The sequence below is a fragment of the Corythoichthys intestinalis genome, chromosome 20 (genome assembly GCF_030265065.1).
Source record: "Corythoichthys intestinalis isolate RoL2023-P3 chromosome 20, ASM3026506v1, whole genome shotgun sequence".
Taxonomy (NCBI): Eukaryota; Metazoa; Chordata; class Actinopteri; order Syngnathiformes; family Syngnathidae; genus Corythoichthys; species Corythoichthys intestinalis.
Genome location: NC_080414.1, coordinates 16,508,340 through 16,525,587, shown reverse-complemented (window position 1 = coordinate 16,525,587; position 17,248 = coordinate 16,508,340). Strand labels below are relative to the sequence as shown.

Here is a 17,248-nt window from a genome sequence, read left to right as displayed (position 1 = left end):
AAAGGTGTCTTGCCCTAAAAGGAAATTGGGGAAGCAAGCTGGTGACACCCCTTGAACTTGTTTGACTATGTGTGTGTATGTAGGTGGATTTAGATACGTGTGTCAAAACATTTCATGTAGCAATATGCATTTGGCAACGGATAAAATGCGACAGTTTGATTTCTTAATGTCTGCGGCTTGTCTCAAGGCTGACCTGTGGAGTGAAGGCCGGTTTGAACCGGTGTAAATGACAATGACAGGTTTTACGAGCAAAGCATGCCCATCTATATTTTTCTAGCAATCAACCACTAAAACATTTCTTTATTGCAGTCAATCATCAATAACTCGACTTCATTGTAAGCAATCATTGCTAAAAGCAAATATTTAATAAGCATTATCTTATCAAAAACTAGACGAAATTTGTTTTCGGCAATGAAAAATAGACGGAGACAAACCCATTTGAAATTACTAAGATATGACTATTGGCTTATTTATGCTTCTGCGTTCCGTTCACGGCGAAACGACGGCTAGATCAGGGGTTCCCAAACTACGGCCCGCGGGCCGGATACGGCCCGCCTCCACATTTGGTCCGGCCCCCTGAACTTTTTTTTTTTTTTTTTACTTGTGTTTTTACTTTTTTTTTTACTTCTGTGAAAAACCCAGAGAGGGTTATTTGGTTATTGGGTTAACCCTAACCTTAAACAATAAATTTTGAGAAATCCCTCACTTGCAACTGCAAGGCTCAACCCTCCCCTGTTGTTCAGAATATCGCTGGTATGAGAATACTTTGGCTACAGAAAAGTTACAAAAGGCTGTGGCTTAGAAGAGGTGGGCCAACCAACACTAAAAACATGTTTGCGAAAGGTTGGCATCTGAGGAGGCAATATGATTTTGCATTTATACAAAATTAAAGGTTATTAAAACGCTGTCACAAACGTTTCCCACCAGCTACGGGAGTTAACTCCAATGGGTTTAGTGTGTCTAGCGGTGGTAAAATGTGTTTTTTTTTTCTCTCTCTGGCAACTGTCTGTGTTGAGAAAGAGAGTGTGTGTACAATGTAAACATGATACGAGTCATACACAGGTGCTTTTTATGGAAAATATTTCAATGATTTTTGTTCAGATAGTAATAATGTTGAGCTGTGGCTGTGGGTTTAGGCTCACCTAAAGCACTGCATTAATTTTAATTTTATTTAGAATATTTCAGTTTTTTTTTAACTTAACATTATACTTATGTTCCAATTTGCTAATATGTTTATATAAAAATCCTGTTCATTGGAAAAAAAACTGTTTTTTTTATTTTTATTTTTTTTTATTTTTTAACCCAGATATCTCAAAAGTCACAGATCTCAAAGCTGTAGTTGGAATACCATGATACCATGATATTTTGGCTTAAGGTTATCATGCCGTCAGAATCTCATACCGGCACATGCCTATCTAAGTCAGGATTTTTTGAGGCGCACGTCAGGCAATGACGTAGGTCGGGTCCGCTATCACCACAACGCATGAATCGGCCTTAAGACAAATAAGCATAGTCCAAAAAACTAAGAAGAAAAATAAAAGGGCTGCCAAAAAAACACTGCTGGCAATGTTGGAATTGACTAATATATCTGTCTTCTGCATTGACGGTTATAGCTGTCTTCGGCATTTACGGATGTAGCTGTCTTTGGCAGGACATGGCCGTCATTGGAACTGACATACGAAGTGTATTTGGCCGTCAATGTCATAGACATTGATGACTGAAAAACTGCTAAAAACCGAAAACCAGCAAAAATAGGAAAATGAAAAAATTGAAAAAGTGTAAACAACTGCAAAAAAACAAAAAAAAGCTATACGAAAGATCACGAGAAATCGAAAAACCAAAACGTATGATCCCAAAAAAAAAAAAAAAAGGCAAAATTTTTTTTACAATACTTAATGTAATTCAACAAGCACTGTGGGGCACAGCATGAATTCCAGCCTTTGCAGTCAACTAAAAATGTGGTGCAATAGTTGTCACGCTATGCTACTCCAACAATGCTACATAGCAACAATGCGGCCTTCACTGTATTGTGCCAAGATGCCTACAGGCATCAAGCACTTCTCTTCTTCTTGGGAAATATTGCTGCCATTCATCATGGCTGTCATGTTGTACCTTTCACGCAGAGGAGGTGGAAAGTCTAAAAATGGGGATGGAAAAAAAAACGCCGTTAGCTTGAGATGCTTTGTTAGGTCTATAGAAAAAAGGGAGGATGTGCGAAAAGGCCTGAGGCGGGTGTCTGGGAGACAAAGTCTAGGTCACGCCCGAGCGTCGTCATTAGCCGTATCGCTAACAAACATGCCGGCGGGCTAGCTTGGGTGCTTCCATCACCGGTTTTAGAAACAAGTCTTGATTTATGAGACTAAAAAAATATATGTAAAATTTGACCATCAGTCGGATTGAAATAATATGATCCTGCTCCATTTTTATGAATTGTTTAGCAAGTTTTATTGGAGGGATGTTGTTTTCGCGTGTCAAAGACGGCGCCGATAAGTGACAGGTAGAATGACGGGAGGTCGTTGTCAGGGTGCGCCGGCTCGCACTTTGCCCTCGTCGCTGCCTAAAATTGAAGCGCAAGTCGTGTCCTATTTTGGTTTGAGGAACAGGTGACGGCTGGCCTCAGCGCCAACTTCGCCCTCGTGCCCGCGTACCTCCCCCTGGGGGTGTCAGTGAATGTAATGTCATCATAGGCAGAAGGAATAAACACAGGACACAAACAACAAAGAATGACAATGTTACAGTTGTTGCAAATAGAATATGGAAGAGGTGAATTGATTTTCAGTTCAGTTTTGACAGTTTTGGCACTACTTCAGGTAGATTTCACTTTAAATTGAAATGAAATGCTGCCAGTTTTGACAAAAGTTTTAAGAAAATTATACTTTAAAATGAAATAAAATATAAATATTGGTTCAGGTAAAAAGGATACACTTTACAACATCCATCATCTATCGCCTATCGCCTTGGGTCGGGTTGCGGGTCACTTTGGGGTAAAATGAACATTACCCATTCAAAAGAATATATTGAAAGTGTACATGGAAATTGTGGCTGTTCTCCTGCCCAAGTCATTTATTACAAAAATTAAATTTGGAAAACAAAGTTTTATTTTTTACTGAACAGTCAGGAAAAATGACTTAGGCAATTATTTTAAGAAGGCGTCGATACGTTTATCAAATTTCATTACTTGCGCTTAATTTGTCTCCTCCTATAGCTAAACCAAATATATAGGGAAAAAAAACAGGTGACTTGACATTCCGCTCTGAGACCCCCAATTTGGCCAAATTTCAAAATTGTCCGATATGCGTGTCTGATACATCATTGGAAAGCTTAAAATCTCAATTTTCTCGGGGAAGAAAAATTTTGAACCTGAGGGCATTTTTTTTAAGAAAAAAAAAAATTAACAGCAAAACTCTTAACTGGAGGTGACAGCATGAGAGAGCATAATTAAAGACGCCATGATTTTATCGAGATATTATCGCATATTTACCTCTTTTCGATCCAAAAACTTCATGTAGTATGTATCACCGAGTGTCAAGACACAGCTGTGGCCATTCACAGCTGTGTCTTGACACTTGGATTTGGGGGGGATTATATGGGTGAAACATGGTAATATAACAAGGGTCGAGATGCAGAAATCGCAGACATCAAGGAGTGGTCGAGATTTTCTTTTTCCTGTATGTACCCTTTTAAACTTTTTTTTTTTTTTTCTTTGTTTGGATCAATTATTTATCATCTCAAATAACAGGGAAAATGCGACAGTAACAAAAAAATACAATTAAGTGATAGCTATGAGGTAGATATCCGTGACTTATTTCCAGGCACTATTTTTTTCATTGTGACGTAATTTGTTTAAAAGTTTAGATATGCAAGTGAATAATTTTTTAAAGTCTTTTTTTTAACTAAATATTACAGATCAATTAATGATTCTGAACTAAAAAATGACAGACATTTCGAATAATAAATATAATTACTTACCTTCTGTTTAAGGCTGGGTTGAAAAAAAAGCGGTTGCGCGGTGTCTGTAAATGGGTGTTTCCAGGGTAAAACGGACTATTTAAAGATAGGTCAGGGGCTTAATGCGCCATGAATCTGCTTTGGCAGCATATACACATACAGTGTATCACAAAAGTGAGTACACCCTTTGCATTTCTGCAGATATTTAAGTATATCTTTTCACGGGATAACACAGACAAAATGACACTTTGAAACAATGAAAAGTAGTCTGTGTGCAGCTTATATAAAAGAGTTAATTTATGTTCCCCACAAACTAACTCAAAATATAGCCATTAATATCTAAACCCCTGGCAACAAAAATGAGTACACCCCATAGAAACTACGTACATCCCTAAATGTCCAAATTGAGTACTGCTTGTCATTTTCCATCCAAAATGTCACGTGACTCGTTACAGGAGTGCTGTCAGTGTTGCTGCAGAGATTGAAGAGGTGGGGGGGTCAACCTGTTAGTGCTCAGACCATACGCCGGACTCTACATCAAATTGGTGTGCATAGCTGTCACCCCAGGAGGAAGCCTCGTCTGAAGACGGTACACAAGAAAGCCCGCCTGTCTCATCAGACCATAGGGCATGCTTCCTTTTCAGTCACCCAAAATCAGTAGGAAGTGACTTGTAAATGCCCCAAAAGGAAAAGGAAGTGATTTGAAAATCAACAGGAAATGATGTGAAATGCCCCAAAATGAACTCATGACCTGGCATTTGCAGCCACTGACAGCCATAGACATCCAATCCGTTTGAAGTGGGAGGGATAGCGGTGAATGAATTCCCTCCAGAGGAGTCATGGGAGAAAGTCATGCGGTCATAAGAGATCAAAATGGAACTAAACGTGTTTGAAGGAAGAAGACTGACGAGTACTCAAGAACACCATCCCTACTGTGAAGCATGGGGGTGGGGGTGTTTTTCTGCGCATGGGACAGGACAAGTGCACTGTATTAAAGAGAGGATGACTAGGGCCCTGTATTGTAAGATTTTGGGGAACAACCTCTTTCCTTCAGTTGGAGCATTGAAGCCATAGTTGGGTCATGCATCTGTCTTCCAACATGACAATGACCCGAAGCTCAGAGCCAGGAACTCCATCGCTATCATCCCTCCCACTTCAAACGGATTGGACATCTACTAGTGATAAACTTGTTCCAATTTATAGCAGAGAGATGAAAATAACTTGTTTTTCTGTTTATTATTTGTTTTGTATAATATCCCAGAATCATTTCCTGACCCATGTATCGATAATTTTTGTATCGCTATATCAAGTGATCATCGTTATCGTGAGCCTTGTATGACAAATAGTATCGTAACGTGAGGTACCCATAACAATTTAATGAGAAACAACTACCAACAAGGCGTTTCAGGTTTTAACACACCCTGTTTAGTTTCCCTTCGGTGATAAACAAACAGCAAGATGGCGGTCAACCTGTCACACGTGGCCCACCTGTATACACTGTACACATCCCTTCCACATTTCCATGCTATTCAAATACGGCCACAGCCCGTGACCTGGAATGATGTGTCACTTTGTGTATGGCAGTGCGCAAAGACGGTATTAATCAAATGAACGTCTGCCTGATTGCGCGATTTGTTTACGGCACGGTAGATAACGCCGAACGCGAAACCCGAATCCCCGACTACTCATCCTTCAAGTATTCTTGGCCGGCGTAAACACAAATATTTGTTCTCCTTTCCGACTCCCAGTAGGAGTGCGGCATGCGTCGTTAATTGACTTGGCATGTTGTTTAGAAGTTTGCCTGCAGTTTTACAATGATTTATACCATGTGGAGGAGGCATAGATGCGCACATGGCTCAATTACAGCACAATCTGGGATGCTTACTTTTAAATAGCATGCTTAAGTGCAAAAAATACACTTTGTTTTGACGTTTGTTTTATGTGCGGTTCTGTCAAATTTTTTGCTATGTAGAAAAACTTTGATGTGGAGTTTTTGTTCAATTAGATTCTTTCTGAGCTGTGTGCGGTGAGGTCGCTTGCGTGGCGTGCACATTTTGGGGACAGGCCGTTCTAAAACAGGGATTTCCCAAGCATCACTTGTTTAAAGTGGAACTAATCTCTAATCTTTGGAAAAAACAAGAAAGTGTTGAACATGCCGCTATTCTGGTCAGTAATGTGACAGTGAGGTACGATGGGATTACGATGTAATGTACTTAATTGTAAGCAGAGGTGGGTAGTAGCGCGTCACATGTACTCGAGTAGCTTTTTGAGAACTACTCCTAAGAGTAGTTTTACTACGCCATACTTTTTACTTGAGTAGATTTGTGAAGAAAAAACGCCACTCTTACGCCACTTCTTTGGGCTACACAAGAGTTGTTACATTTTTCCTCTTTATTCTACATATTAGATGGGTTTGGTTTTTTTGCCTGCAATGTCAAGAGTTGCGCTACCAATTTCACCAATAAGACTAACCACATGACTCCATTATACCAATCAAACGCAAGCTTGCCGTTCTATGATCATGCCATCCTGTTCAACCACATGGCGTCTTTAAAGTACCGTTAAAAAAAGGAGTATTTGACATTGAGCGCTGCCCTCAACATGACTCGAAAGCATGGATTTGACCCTCTCTCTCTGTTTTTATTTGGCAACGGCTGACCGCGGAAAACCAGAGATATGATCCTTCTAATTTCATAGTTGTAACTATGAAGGAACTAATCACTATTCAAACTAGGAACTATTTTCCAATGACCCGCCTGCCCGGGTAATTGGAGTTGCGCTGTTCTAGCGGTTCGGCTGGCGTGATTCCGGCAATCTGGTTGAAAAGTCAGATTCCTTCATAGCTTTTGCATAAAAGCTTGGTCGTAGCACACGGTAGATTGTAGATTCTAGCAGTGCAACGGTTTGCGGTTCAAAACCGAACCGTACGATTCGCCCTGTACGGTTCAATACGCCTTTATGAACCGAGCCTTTTTGGTTTTGCAAATACAGTAATTTATTCCGAACGCTTGTGGAATGAATTGGTCAAACTCTGTGTGCCTGTGTGTGACGTGAAGCGCAGCTGTGGAGAAATTCCCGCCCCGCGAGTAAATGTCCAATCGCTGTCAAGCACCTGTGAAATAGGAGCCGAGTAACGCCCTCTCTCGCTTACGAGCGAGGTGAAAGTGAAACAAGAAAGAAAACAAAAAAAGTTATGGCGAGCGGAGGAGTCGACAGACCGATTTTTGAGGAGGCACCGGCTTCTTTCAAATCTGCGGTGTGGCAACATTTCAGTTTCCCCGTGGACTACAATACAGACGGAGAGAAAATATTGAAGAAAAAAAAAACAATTTGCAAGCATTGCTTAGCGCTTGTTCCCTATGCTAACGGCAACACTTCTAACATGACTTGGGCACCTCAGCCGGCATCACCCACAGACATCGCTTTCTCAGAGCAGGACAACCCCGAAGATGACACCAGTGAAAACACACGGGTCTATAAAAGAGGCGTTCCAAAAGCCTTACAATATCAGGTCAGAAAAAGTTAAGTTAATTTAATTGCAACGCTTGATCCGCGTTATATTGTTCCCTCGCGGACATATTTCGCCAACAACATAATCCCCGACATTTATGAAATGGCACGCCAAGGCATCGAAGATGATTTCGCGAAAGCACATAGTTTCGCCCTGACCGCTGATAGTTGGACGTCCCGTGCTACAGAGTGCTACTACCTAACTGTGACAGTCCACTATAATTCATACCGGTCTCGGCGTTATTTGTACAAGTGAGCACTGATTTTTAAATGTGTACGCCGTACGTTACGTTCAAAATCTACACGTTTCTCGTGCATTGCGTTTTTGTTTTGTTTTTTTCATCCGTTTGGATTTGGTCACGCGTTTGGTTTGTAGCAAACGCGATGCTAGGCGGCTCCAATATTTCCTGACTGCGGTCGACATCATACAATCTACGCCTAGATATCTCATGCATTGAACTACATGCGAAATGACACACGGTAGCGTTAGTAAACAGCCGCCATTTTAGAGCAGTAAACTTCTCAGAAAGGCTCTGTTGTAGTAAAACCTTCCGAGCGAACCTAAGCAACTTTTTATCCAAAATACTCCTAAATCGGCAAAATCTTGACTTGAGTCTATCTTTAAAGGATGAAACAGTTTTGAAATTTTCACATGTCGAAAGTAGACTGAAGGGAACTAAGGCAAAAACGGGAGCAATTTTATTAAGGTTGATTCACAACATTAAATGACCTCCAAACATAGCAAAGGTTACTCTGTTTTGGGGTTTGTTTGTTTGTTTGTTTGTTTTAATGAAAAAAAAAAAACATGAAAGGTATGACCAGTTACTTTGCCATGTAACTTTTTTACTACTGTGTGTGTATTTCAGTAGTCAGTCACTACACTTGCCAAAGAGCTAAGAGGCATTTAAAATAAAAGTTAAAATATTTGACGCAATTAACGCACAAATGCCCCGCTCAAACAGATTAAAATGAGAGCACTGTGAAAGGTGTACTTGTTGTGTTTTTCGGAGTTTTGCCGCCCTCTGCTGGTGCTTGGGTGCGACTGATTTTATAGGCTTCAGTACCCATGAGCATTGTGTAAGTAATTATTGACATCAGCAATGGCGGGCTGCTAGTTTATTTTTTTGATTGAAAATTTTACAAATTTTATTAAAACGAAAACATGAAGAAATTAAAGAAACATAAAATTTCTATAACTTGTCTTTTAAGAACTACAAGTCTTTCTATCCATGGATCGCTTTGACAGAATGTTAATAATGGTAATGCCATCTTGTTGATTTATTGTTATAATAAAGAATGCAGTACTTATGTACCGTATGTTGAATGTATATATCCATCTTGTGTCTTATCTTTCCATTCCAACAATAATTTACCGAAAAACATGGCATATTTTATAGATGGTTTGAATTGCGATTAATTGCGATTAATTACGATTAATTAATTTTTAAGCTGTAATTAACTCGATTAAAAATTTTAATCGTTTGACACCCCTAAGATAAATATATTGTAAACTGTTCCTCTGGAGTGGTACTAAGGTTCTCTTGACAAGTAGTCTGCATGCTTCTGTAAATACTTTTTTAAATTACTTAAATTACTTTTATAAAAAAGCAGCCTCACAAATGCTATATTCAACCAATAAAGCTGTTGACTAATCCGAGTTGACATTTTTGGACGTCACTTTCTAGTGTGGTTGCCATTACTGGGGTGTTAACACACCTCAGTCGCAGCCCAGCGTCAGTTAATGTAAACAGTAACGTCAGCTGCTGCTAGGGTTGCAAACTCCCTGAAAATAAAAAAAGGGGACACCTTATTGGTAGAGCCAGCTGGCCTGATAACCATCACCTTCTGATTATATGTTTTTGTATGTCAAAAGTGTTGTTTTTTTTTTTTAATGAATACAGTAATTGTAATATATTAATTTTACTGAAACATGAATTAGTTGGATATTTAAGTGATAAAAGCACTTCAAAAAACAACAATTATTGGCAGTATATTTTTTAATACTTTTTAAAGATTGCAAACATAAAGTGAGGTGTGTTCAAAGTCCCCTCAGCAATCAGTTTCGCAATTGATCACTCCACATATAATGTGAAAATGCAGACAAAATTGACAGACAGAAAAATCTAATACAAATAGTCAAAATAAAATACCCAGAAAAGGACAAGAAAAGAAATGATCATCATTTTGTACATGCTTTTTACTCAAGCTTATCTCTAATTTCTTATCACCCACACTCTATGTTGTCTTCTGGTATCATCATGACAACCCACAGTCCCTCAACCAATGAGAGGAGAGGCAGGGTTCCCCTACATATTCTTTAAAAGCACCATACCAATATTTGTTCATTTGAAAAATAAAACACTATTTTCGATTTTCATGACAATACAGGACAGAGCGCGTACCTTGTAAGCTTAAAACAGGACACGTACTTTTGTTTCTGAATACGAGAGGATCACGTTTTTCAGTGGACGGTTAGCAACTCTAGCATCTGCAAGCTGGGTGTGCTGTGGGCGACACACCCCAGCAATGGCGGACCAGGTACTTCCGGTCGTTTAGCTTGATTGCTTTGATTTCTAAACTGCAGTACGTGCACCACTGGGCAGAACTGTACTCTTTATTTGAAAGGAATGATGCCCTTTCGAAAATGGCGACGACGTAGACACTTTGACTAGCCAGCCTGCTACTGTGTACTCAGCAAAGCTGCCATGTTCATAATAATAAAAGTTTTGTTCGAATGTTTTTACTCGTGCCGCCCATCTGGGACGACAGCCCTGGGCGGCTGCCCATTTGCGCAAAATTAAAACTGTAATGTAATACAGTTAATGTCCAAAACGTCCTATCTGATGTTGTCAAAATTTAAATGAAAATGTCCTATCAAACCTGCATAACCTTTCTATCAATTTTCACAGGTCTATTTCCCCAAGGTATGTAATCAGGGTGAGCCAAGAGGAAGTTGCGCTCCCCATGGACAACAAAGCTCCTCCACAGAGCACTCGCCAAAGTCCAGCCAGTCATGAAACTCGGCGGGGATGTCGTTGACCTCGAGGTTAACTCTCCTCAGGTAAGCAGCGGCAGATCACGGACAAAAGAGCGCTTCTCTTACAGGTGGACCGTCGCGGCATATCGGCGCTCTCTCGCACTGACAGATTTTCTAATTCACTGCAGATTCCCATAAGAGTGGGTGGCCCGGGCCAACAGTGGGTCCATTCATGCTGGGTGGGACGGGGAGGGGTGCGTCAATGAACCTGGATTAATTGAAGAAAGCCTCCTCGGATTGGAAAATCGTCCGGGTCGCGATGTCAAGTTGCCGCAATGATTGGCTAGCTAGAGGGCATTAAAATGTCAGGATTTTAGCTGCTCTTTGCATAGGATAAAGAATATACGCCGGTTTTTCAATAAGTGACTATCTGAAGTAACTTCCTCTGTTTTTCGCAACAAAACCAATGAAAAAGTCGTCATGTCAGCTCGGGCAGGCTTGGCATACCCGCCGACAGGATACTTCCTCAGATTAGCGAGGCTGTTTACACAGTCCCCCGGTAATCTGGGCCACAGGGGAACATACCTGTACTGTGTCAAAAATCCAGCTCCAGTTACACACTGAGAGCCGGTGCGGAACCATACGACCTTCCGGGGAGGGTCCGCGGGGACTGGACTGACTCCAGGGGAAGTTGGCAGTTGGCACGAGGGAGGGAGGGAGGGCATATGTGCCAGACAAGGGCATGTGTTGTGCACTTGCCACTTCCTCTTTTGGAATTTTTTAATTACATGCTTCTTGGCGCGTTGATGGGGCTAGACAGTGAAGAATATAGAACTCTCACTGACATTGAAGAGTTGAGGGTCTTAAAGCGATACCTATTTGCCTTTGAAAATGAAACAAAACAAGAATTTCAAGTCAGTTTCAACAAGCCCAATTAACTAGACAGTGACACATACATTCCCTAAATGAGAAAAGAGAGAATGGTGGTCGTGGAAGAGGCTAAAAAACAATTCTTGATTATGCTCCTATGGATTGTGAGAGTGTTGTGGACAAGACATTGACCAAGACTTGCAAGTCAAGACTTTTCAGAGTCAAGACCAAAACATGGGAACTGAGTCAAAGACCAGACCAAAACCTTCAAAACTTGTCTTCAACCAGGACTTGTCATGGAAACGGGCAAAACAGCGCAATATGTTCAGTTTGGTATTCTAAATCAGAGGTTTCAAGGAGAAATCGCTGTATTTGGTAAAGCCAACCTATTATGTACTATTGTTTACAACTTAAGTACCGAAACTTTTTTTTTCAAAGTGAGAGAGCAAAAGAGTTTTGCTTGAAACCCCTAACCAAGACAAAATCAAAACTTTTGTCAAGACCAAAACAAGACCGAGACAGAGACAACCCTGAGTCTAATAGGAATTGAGTGAATATCTTTCACCCTGGCAACTACGTACTCATTCGTACATCCGGGGAGAGTCAGAACGGGCCGTACAATCTTTTAATTCATCACATACCCAGGTTGTGGGATGGCTGGGGGGGTGACATCACTGTTGCCTCCTCACGGTGGGCCCCACCATTCTCGCACCTCTTTTAACGCACCACATACATCACACTTCATGGGGGAACTTTGGCAAGGGGCGGTGGGCCGGACAGCTGGGTAGAACCTCCATGCGGCGGACCCGCTTTCCAAAGCCGGGCTTTCCTATTTCAATACATACACAGAACTACCCTCCCCACACAATCCCATCATGGTGCTGGGTAATGGTTGCCAGTCGGGGACCTGGCAGCCACAGTAATAGGGTGGTAGTTGGGTCCCAGACTTTTCTCCATGGCGTGGCTCCCGGGGCGTGGCCTTCTCTCTGCCTGGGGGTCGGGGCTCCGATCCCGCTTTGCCCTGCAGCTCTTGTCGGTGCTCTCCTGCCTCCGCCTTCCCCCTGCCTGGGCATCCTCCCTGCGCGCCGGTGCGGGTCGCTGCCTGGTTGACAGTGGGTCGGCTGGATATCGCCTGCTCCGGGTGGGGATCCTGCCTTGCCCTGGGCTTGGTGGGCCGCTGGGGGTCCCGCGGTGTGCCGTGCCGATTGGGGTGCTGTGGCGGTGTCTCTTGGACCTGGGGGGTGGTGGTGGGCGTGAGGGGTGAGTAGTGGCGCGTCCCCTCGTCCCATCCCTGAAGGCTGGTTGATAGGGTTGCGGATGGCCTGAGGGACCACTCTGGATCCCAGGGGGATGACAGTGGCCCTCTTGCAGGGCTACAGGAGGAGAGATGGGCTGCACTGGCACGCCCCCCGATTGGCTGGGGAAGGGCCACGGCCCTGGGGCGGCTCCGCCGGCATTTCCACTCGTCTGAAGGACTATCACATGTCTGATGGGATCCACGCATGACAAGGTGTAATTAGACACACTTATCTAGTAAAACTCGATGTCAGGATTAGCGGTCAGATAGCATAGAATAGGATGCTAGCATACTCAGATACTCAGACTGACAAGGGATTCACACAAGTACTGGGTTGTACACCTCACATGACTGATTTGTGTACACTCCACCCCTCCCAATCACTTATCTTTCTGACCCCCGCCCCCCTCCTCTTGCTCCTTGGTCATCAGGCCCCCCACATGGTGTCAACTGGAAATACAACTGGCTAACGATAGCACTAACATATTCATAGTTTGTTTTTTGTTTTTTTAAAACCTGTCACATTCAGCTGTTTGACAATGTTTCACATTGAGAGTATGACTTACTCCCATTGCGATAATTCAACATATCTCGTTTATTATGACAAAGCAGCGAACAGGAAAGGGTAATGGGGGGACAGAAGAAAAGAAACACAAGAAAAGAAAGAAAAGAAACACAAACAACAACAAGAAATACATTGAATGCCTACACTAACTATTAATATGTTGGTGCTATCATTAGCTAGATGTATTTCCAGTTGACACCATGAAGTGGGCCTGTTGACCCAGGAAAGAACGGGAGGGGAGTGGGGAAGTCTATAAGCTAAGTGATTGGGAGAGGTAGAGTGTACACAAATCAGCTCTGTGATCTAGAACCCAGTAATCATGTGAATCCCTTGTGAGTGTAGGCCCGTTGGCAACCGACCCACCGCCGCCCCACCGCCAGTCCCGGCAACATATTCATAGTTAATGACGGAGCCTTCTCCGTTGCTGCCCCTTCACTTTGGACTCACTCCCTAAACCAATCTGCACCTGTTCTGATCTTCACACATTCAAAAAATTATTAAAAACTCACCTATTTAAACTGGCTTTTAATTTGTAATTCTTTGTTCTATTGTTTTCTATTTGTTTTTTTATTGTTCTTGTGTGAGCAACTCTAAAGCGTCTTTGAGCATCGGTAAAAGCGCTCTATAGTAAATTAAAATGTATTGTTATTATTATTATTATTATTAATCTAGCCGTTCAATGTATTTCTTGTTGTTTGTACTTCTTCTGTCTTTGTTCGCTGTTTTCTACTAATAAACGAGGCACGTTGAATGATCACAATGGGGGTATGTCATACTCCCATGTGATACATTAAAACTGTTTAGACCAATCGGACACTCAGATTTTCATTCTCCGTGTCAAGCAGCTGACAGGACACGTTTAATATTTTTTTTTTTTTTTAATTTGAGTCTGAAGCCAGATCAAGACTTTCTAAATGTATCTTCAACCAAGACTGGTTTCAAGTGTACAACACTTGTAGTAATAGGCGAAAAACCACCTTAATAAGCTCCCTTTGGGATTCTAAATCAGAAGTTTGAAAGAGAAATCACTCTGTTTTGATCAAAACCAACTAATGTTCTTCTGTTGATAAATTAAGAGCAGAATCATTTGTTTTGGTGATATTTCATTTCATTATAATTTGAAAAGATGAAGTTTTTCGAGTTCTGAGCATTCTCACAAATGTATCTTCTATCTCAAGGCACCACTGTACTAAATCCACAGAATTTGCTCCGATTCTGAATCTGCAACAGGTTGTGTCAAGTCAGGCAGATGAGTCTGGACTAAATCAGTCGCGCCAAGGTGAAAGCGTGGCCACCAGCTAAAGCGGGCCTAATCTGTTGCAGACATGTGCGGCACGCCATTTTGAAAAGGGGGGCGCGAGTGTAGTTCAGTTCAGGTGCAAACAATTGCAGCAGCTGTCAGTGAGCTGCCGCGATCTGGTTTGATATCTTAATTGTGAGTCAATCCCACTGCAATTCTGGGATGTCGGGACTCTGCCCGCTACGCTTCCATCTGTCAGGGTTCCTGAGCTTCTATATCTCTGGCTTGTGTGTGTGTGTGAGTGTCCACCCGTCCCGCATCTCGCAGGGAAATCGGTGGTGATTGCTGCCATTTCCGCTGGCTTTTAACGATACGGGTCGGTTGGGGGGCCGCGGGCTAATGCTGATAATTGCCGCCTTTCAAAACTACCGGACCCCCAGCACCACTCGCCGTCTGCTGACCTCCGCCTCCCTCGGCAGTTCAGCGTCAATGTCGATTCGGCTTCACAATCCGACACTGTCCAGATCCACTTTTTTAAACTCGCCATGTGGTCCGGAGAACAGTAAATGTCCACAAGGGTGAAATTTAAAGATGGTCCTGATCGGAAATCGGGCCTGTTATGTTATTTTTTAGAGCATCAGAATTGGGTAAAAAAGATGAAGTTTTTAAAATGCACTTGAGTTTAACTTTAACTTTATAAAATTGATTCAGTATACCGTAATTTTCAGACTTTAAACCGCTACTTTTTTCCTTCATTTTGATCCTGAGGCTTATTTGTTGATTTATTTGGGTTAATAGGTAACACTTTATTTGATAGCGGCGTCATAAGAATTTTTGTGATAGACGTTTGGAATGACTGAGCGTTTGCTTGAAAATGTTAGAAGAATTGTGTGGTATCATTTTTGTGAAGGTGGGGCGTTTAAAATTTTGGAAACAAGGGACTCTTTTTACCCAAATTTTTACCCAAGGACTCGCTCATATCATCAAGCCAATTAAACATACAGTAATTTTCGGACTATAAATCGCTACTTTTCTTCACTCATTTATAATCCTGCGGTTTATAGTCCAGTGCGGTTTATTTGTTGATTTATTTGGGTTAATAGGTAACACTTTATTTGAAAACAGCGTCATAAGACTGCCATAAGACACTATCATGGGCATTAATGAGTGCTTATGACTGTGTCATTAAGTGTCATCCAGCAAATTATGTCAGTAACTCCATTTATGTCCAGTTCGGATCTTTTACATCCATTCAAAAGTGCAATAATTGGCAAATGACACTTAATGACATCTGTCATAAGCATTCATTAATGCTCATGGCATTGTCATGTAATAATTATGATGGTTTTATGGCACCACTGTCAAATAAATTGTCACCAAATACCATAACTAGCAATTAGTGAAACAACTGGAACAGAAACTGAAGACATAGTTAGCACAGAACATGAATTTTTGATTGCTATTCATATTTTTAGTGCTGCAATGCATGCTAGGAAGCATGTTGGACAACAAGAGTGTTGACAGCAGGTGGCAACAGAGGTTGACTGTCTCCCCCCAAGGGAGCAGTGATGGCCAAATTAAGCTTCTTGAAGCAATGACACTTTGCAGCCAAGTGGCTCAAAGCTTAATGGTAGTTCATTTGGTTTTATGACAGCCGTATGATTCCGCTGTCAAATAAAGTGTTACCGGTTATTACTCTTTTGGTGTAAGTATCCCATAATACAGTGAGGACAACTGCGGCTTATAGTCCAGTGGAGTTTATGTATGAACAAATGCTGTTTTCGTGCCAAATTTGGTGGGTGGCTGCATATAGTCAGGTGCGCCTTGTAGTGCGAAAATTACGGTAAATTGGAGAATTTACAATATTTTATTTCTTGTATTGGTTTTAGGACTGTCAAAATTATCGCGTTAACGGGCGGTAATTAATTTTTTAAATCAATCACGTTAATATATTTGTCGCAACTAACGCACATGCCCCGCTCATACAGATTAAAATGACAGCACAGTGTTATGTCCACTTGTTGTGTTTTGTCAACCTCTGCTGGCGCTTGGGTGCGACTGAGTTGATGGGTTTCAGCAGCATGAGAACTGTGTAATTATTGACATCAACAATAGCGAGCTACTAGTTTTTTTTTTTTAATTAAAAATTTTACAAATTTTATTAAAACCAAAACATTGAGGGGTTTTAATATAAAATTTCTATAACTTGTACTAACATTTATCTTTTAAGAACTACAAGTCTTTCTATCCTCTATCTTTAACAGAATGTTAATGTTTATGCCATCTTCTTGATTTATTGTTATAATAAACAAATACAGTACTTAAATACAGTATGTTGAATGTATATATCCGTTTTGTATCTTAGCTTTCCATTCCAACAATAATTTACAGACAAATATGGCATATTTTACAGATGGTTGCGATTAGTTACGATTAATTAATTTTTAAGCTGTAATTAACTCGATTAAAAAATTTAATCGTTTGACAGCCCTAATTGTTTTGTTTACGTCAGGGGTTCCCAACCTATTCCACTAAGGCACACTGTGGGTGCAGGATTTCATTCTTACCAAACAAGATGACAACACTTTTTCCCCAATCTGGTGTTTTACAAGTGCAATCAGTTGATTGCAGTCAGGTGTGGCTTGTTTTAGCAGAAGCCTCATTGGTTCAACTGTCTCTGCTGGATCGGCTGGAACAAAAACCAGGACCCACAGTGTGCCTTGAGGACTGGGTTGAAAACCCCTGGTTTACGTAACACAAAATATGCAAACGTCATTTTGTTTGTGACATAATTTTCTGCTGCAGAACTCAGTTCAGAACAAAAATAAGTTTTTCAAGATT

The 17,248-nt window shown here is 41.3% G+C and overlaps 1 protein-coding gene across 1 annotated transcript in view; it reads left to right on the top strand.

Annotated features, from left to right (window-relative positions):
• tram1 (translocation associated membrane protein 1) overlaps positions 1-17,248 on the top strand; it is a 133,374-nt gene that overhangs the window by 50,079 nt on the left and 66,047 nt on the right. The window contains exon 3 of the mRNA XM_057823734.1: positions 10,368-10,519. Coding sequence (XP_057679717.1) covers positions 10,472-10,519 — 48 coding nt within the window. The 5' untranslated portion in view covers positions 10,368-10,471. The remainder of the gene's footprint in view (positions 1-10,367; positions 10,520-17,248) is intronic.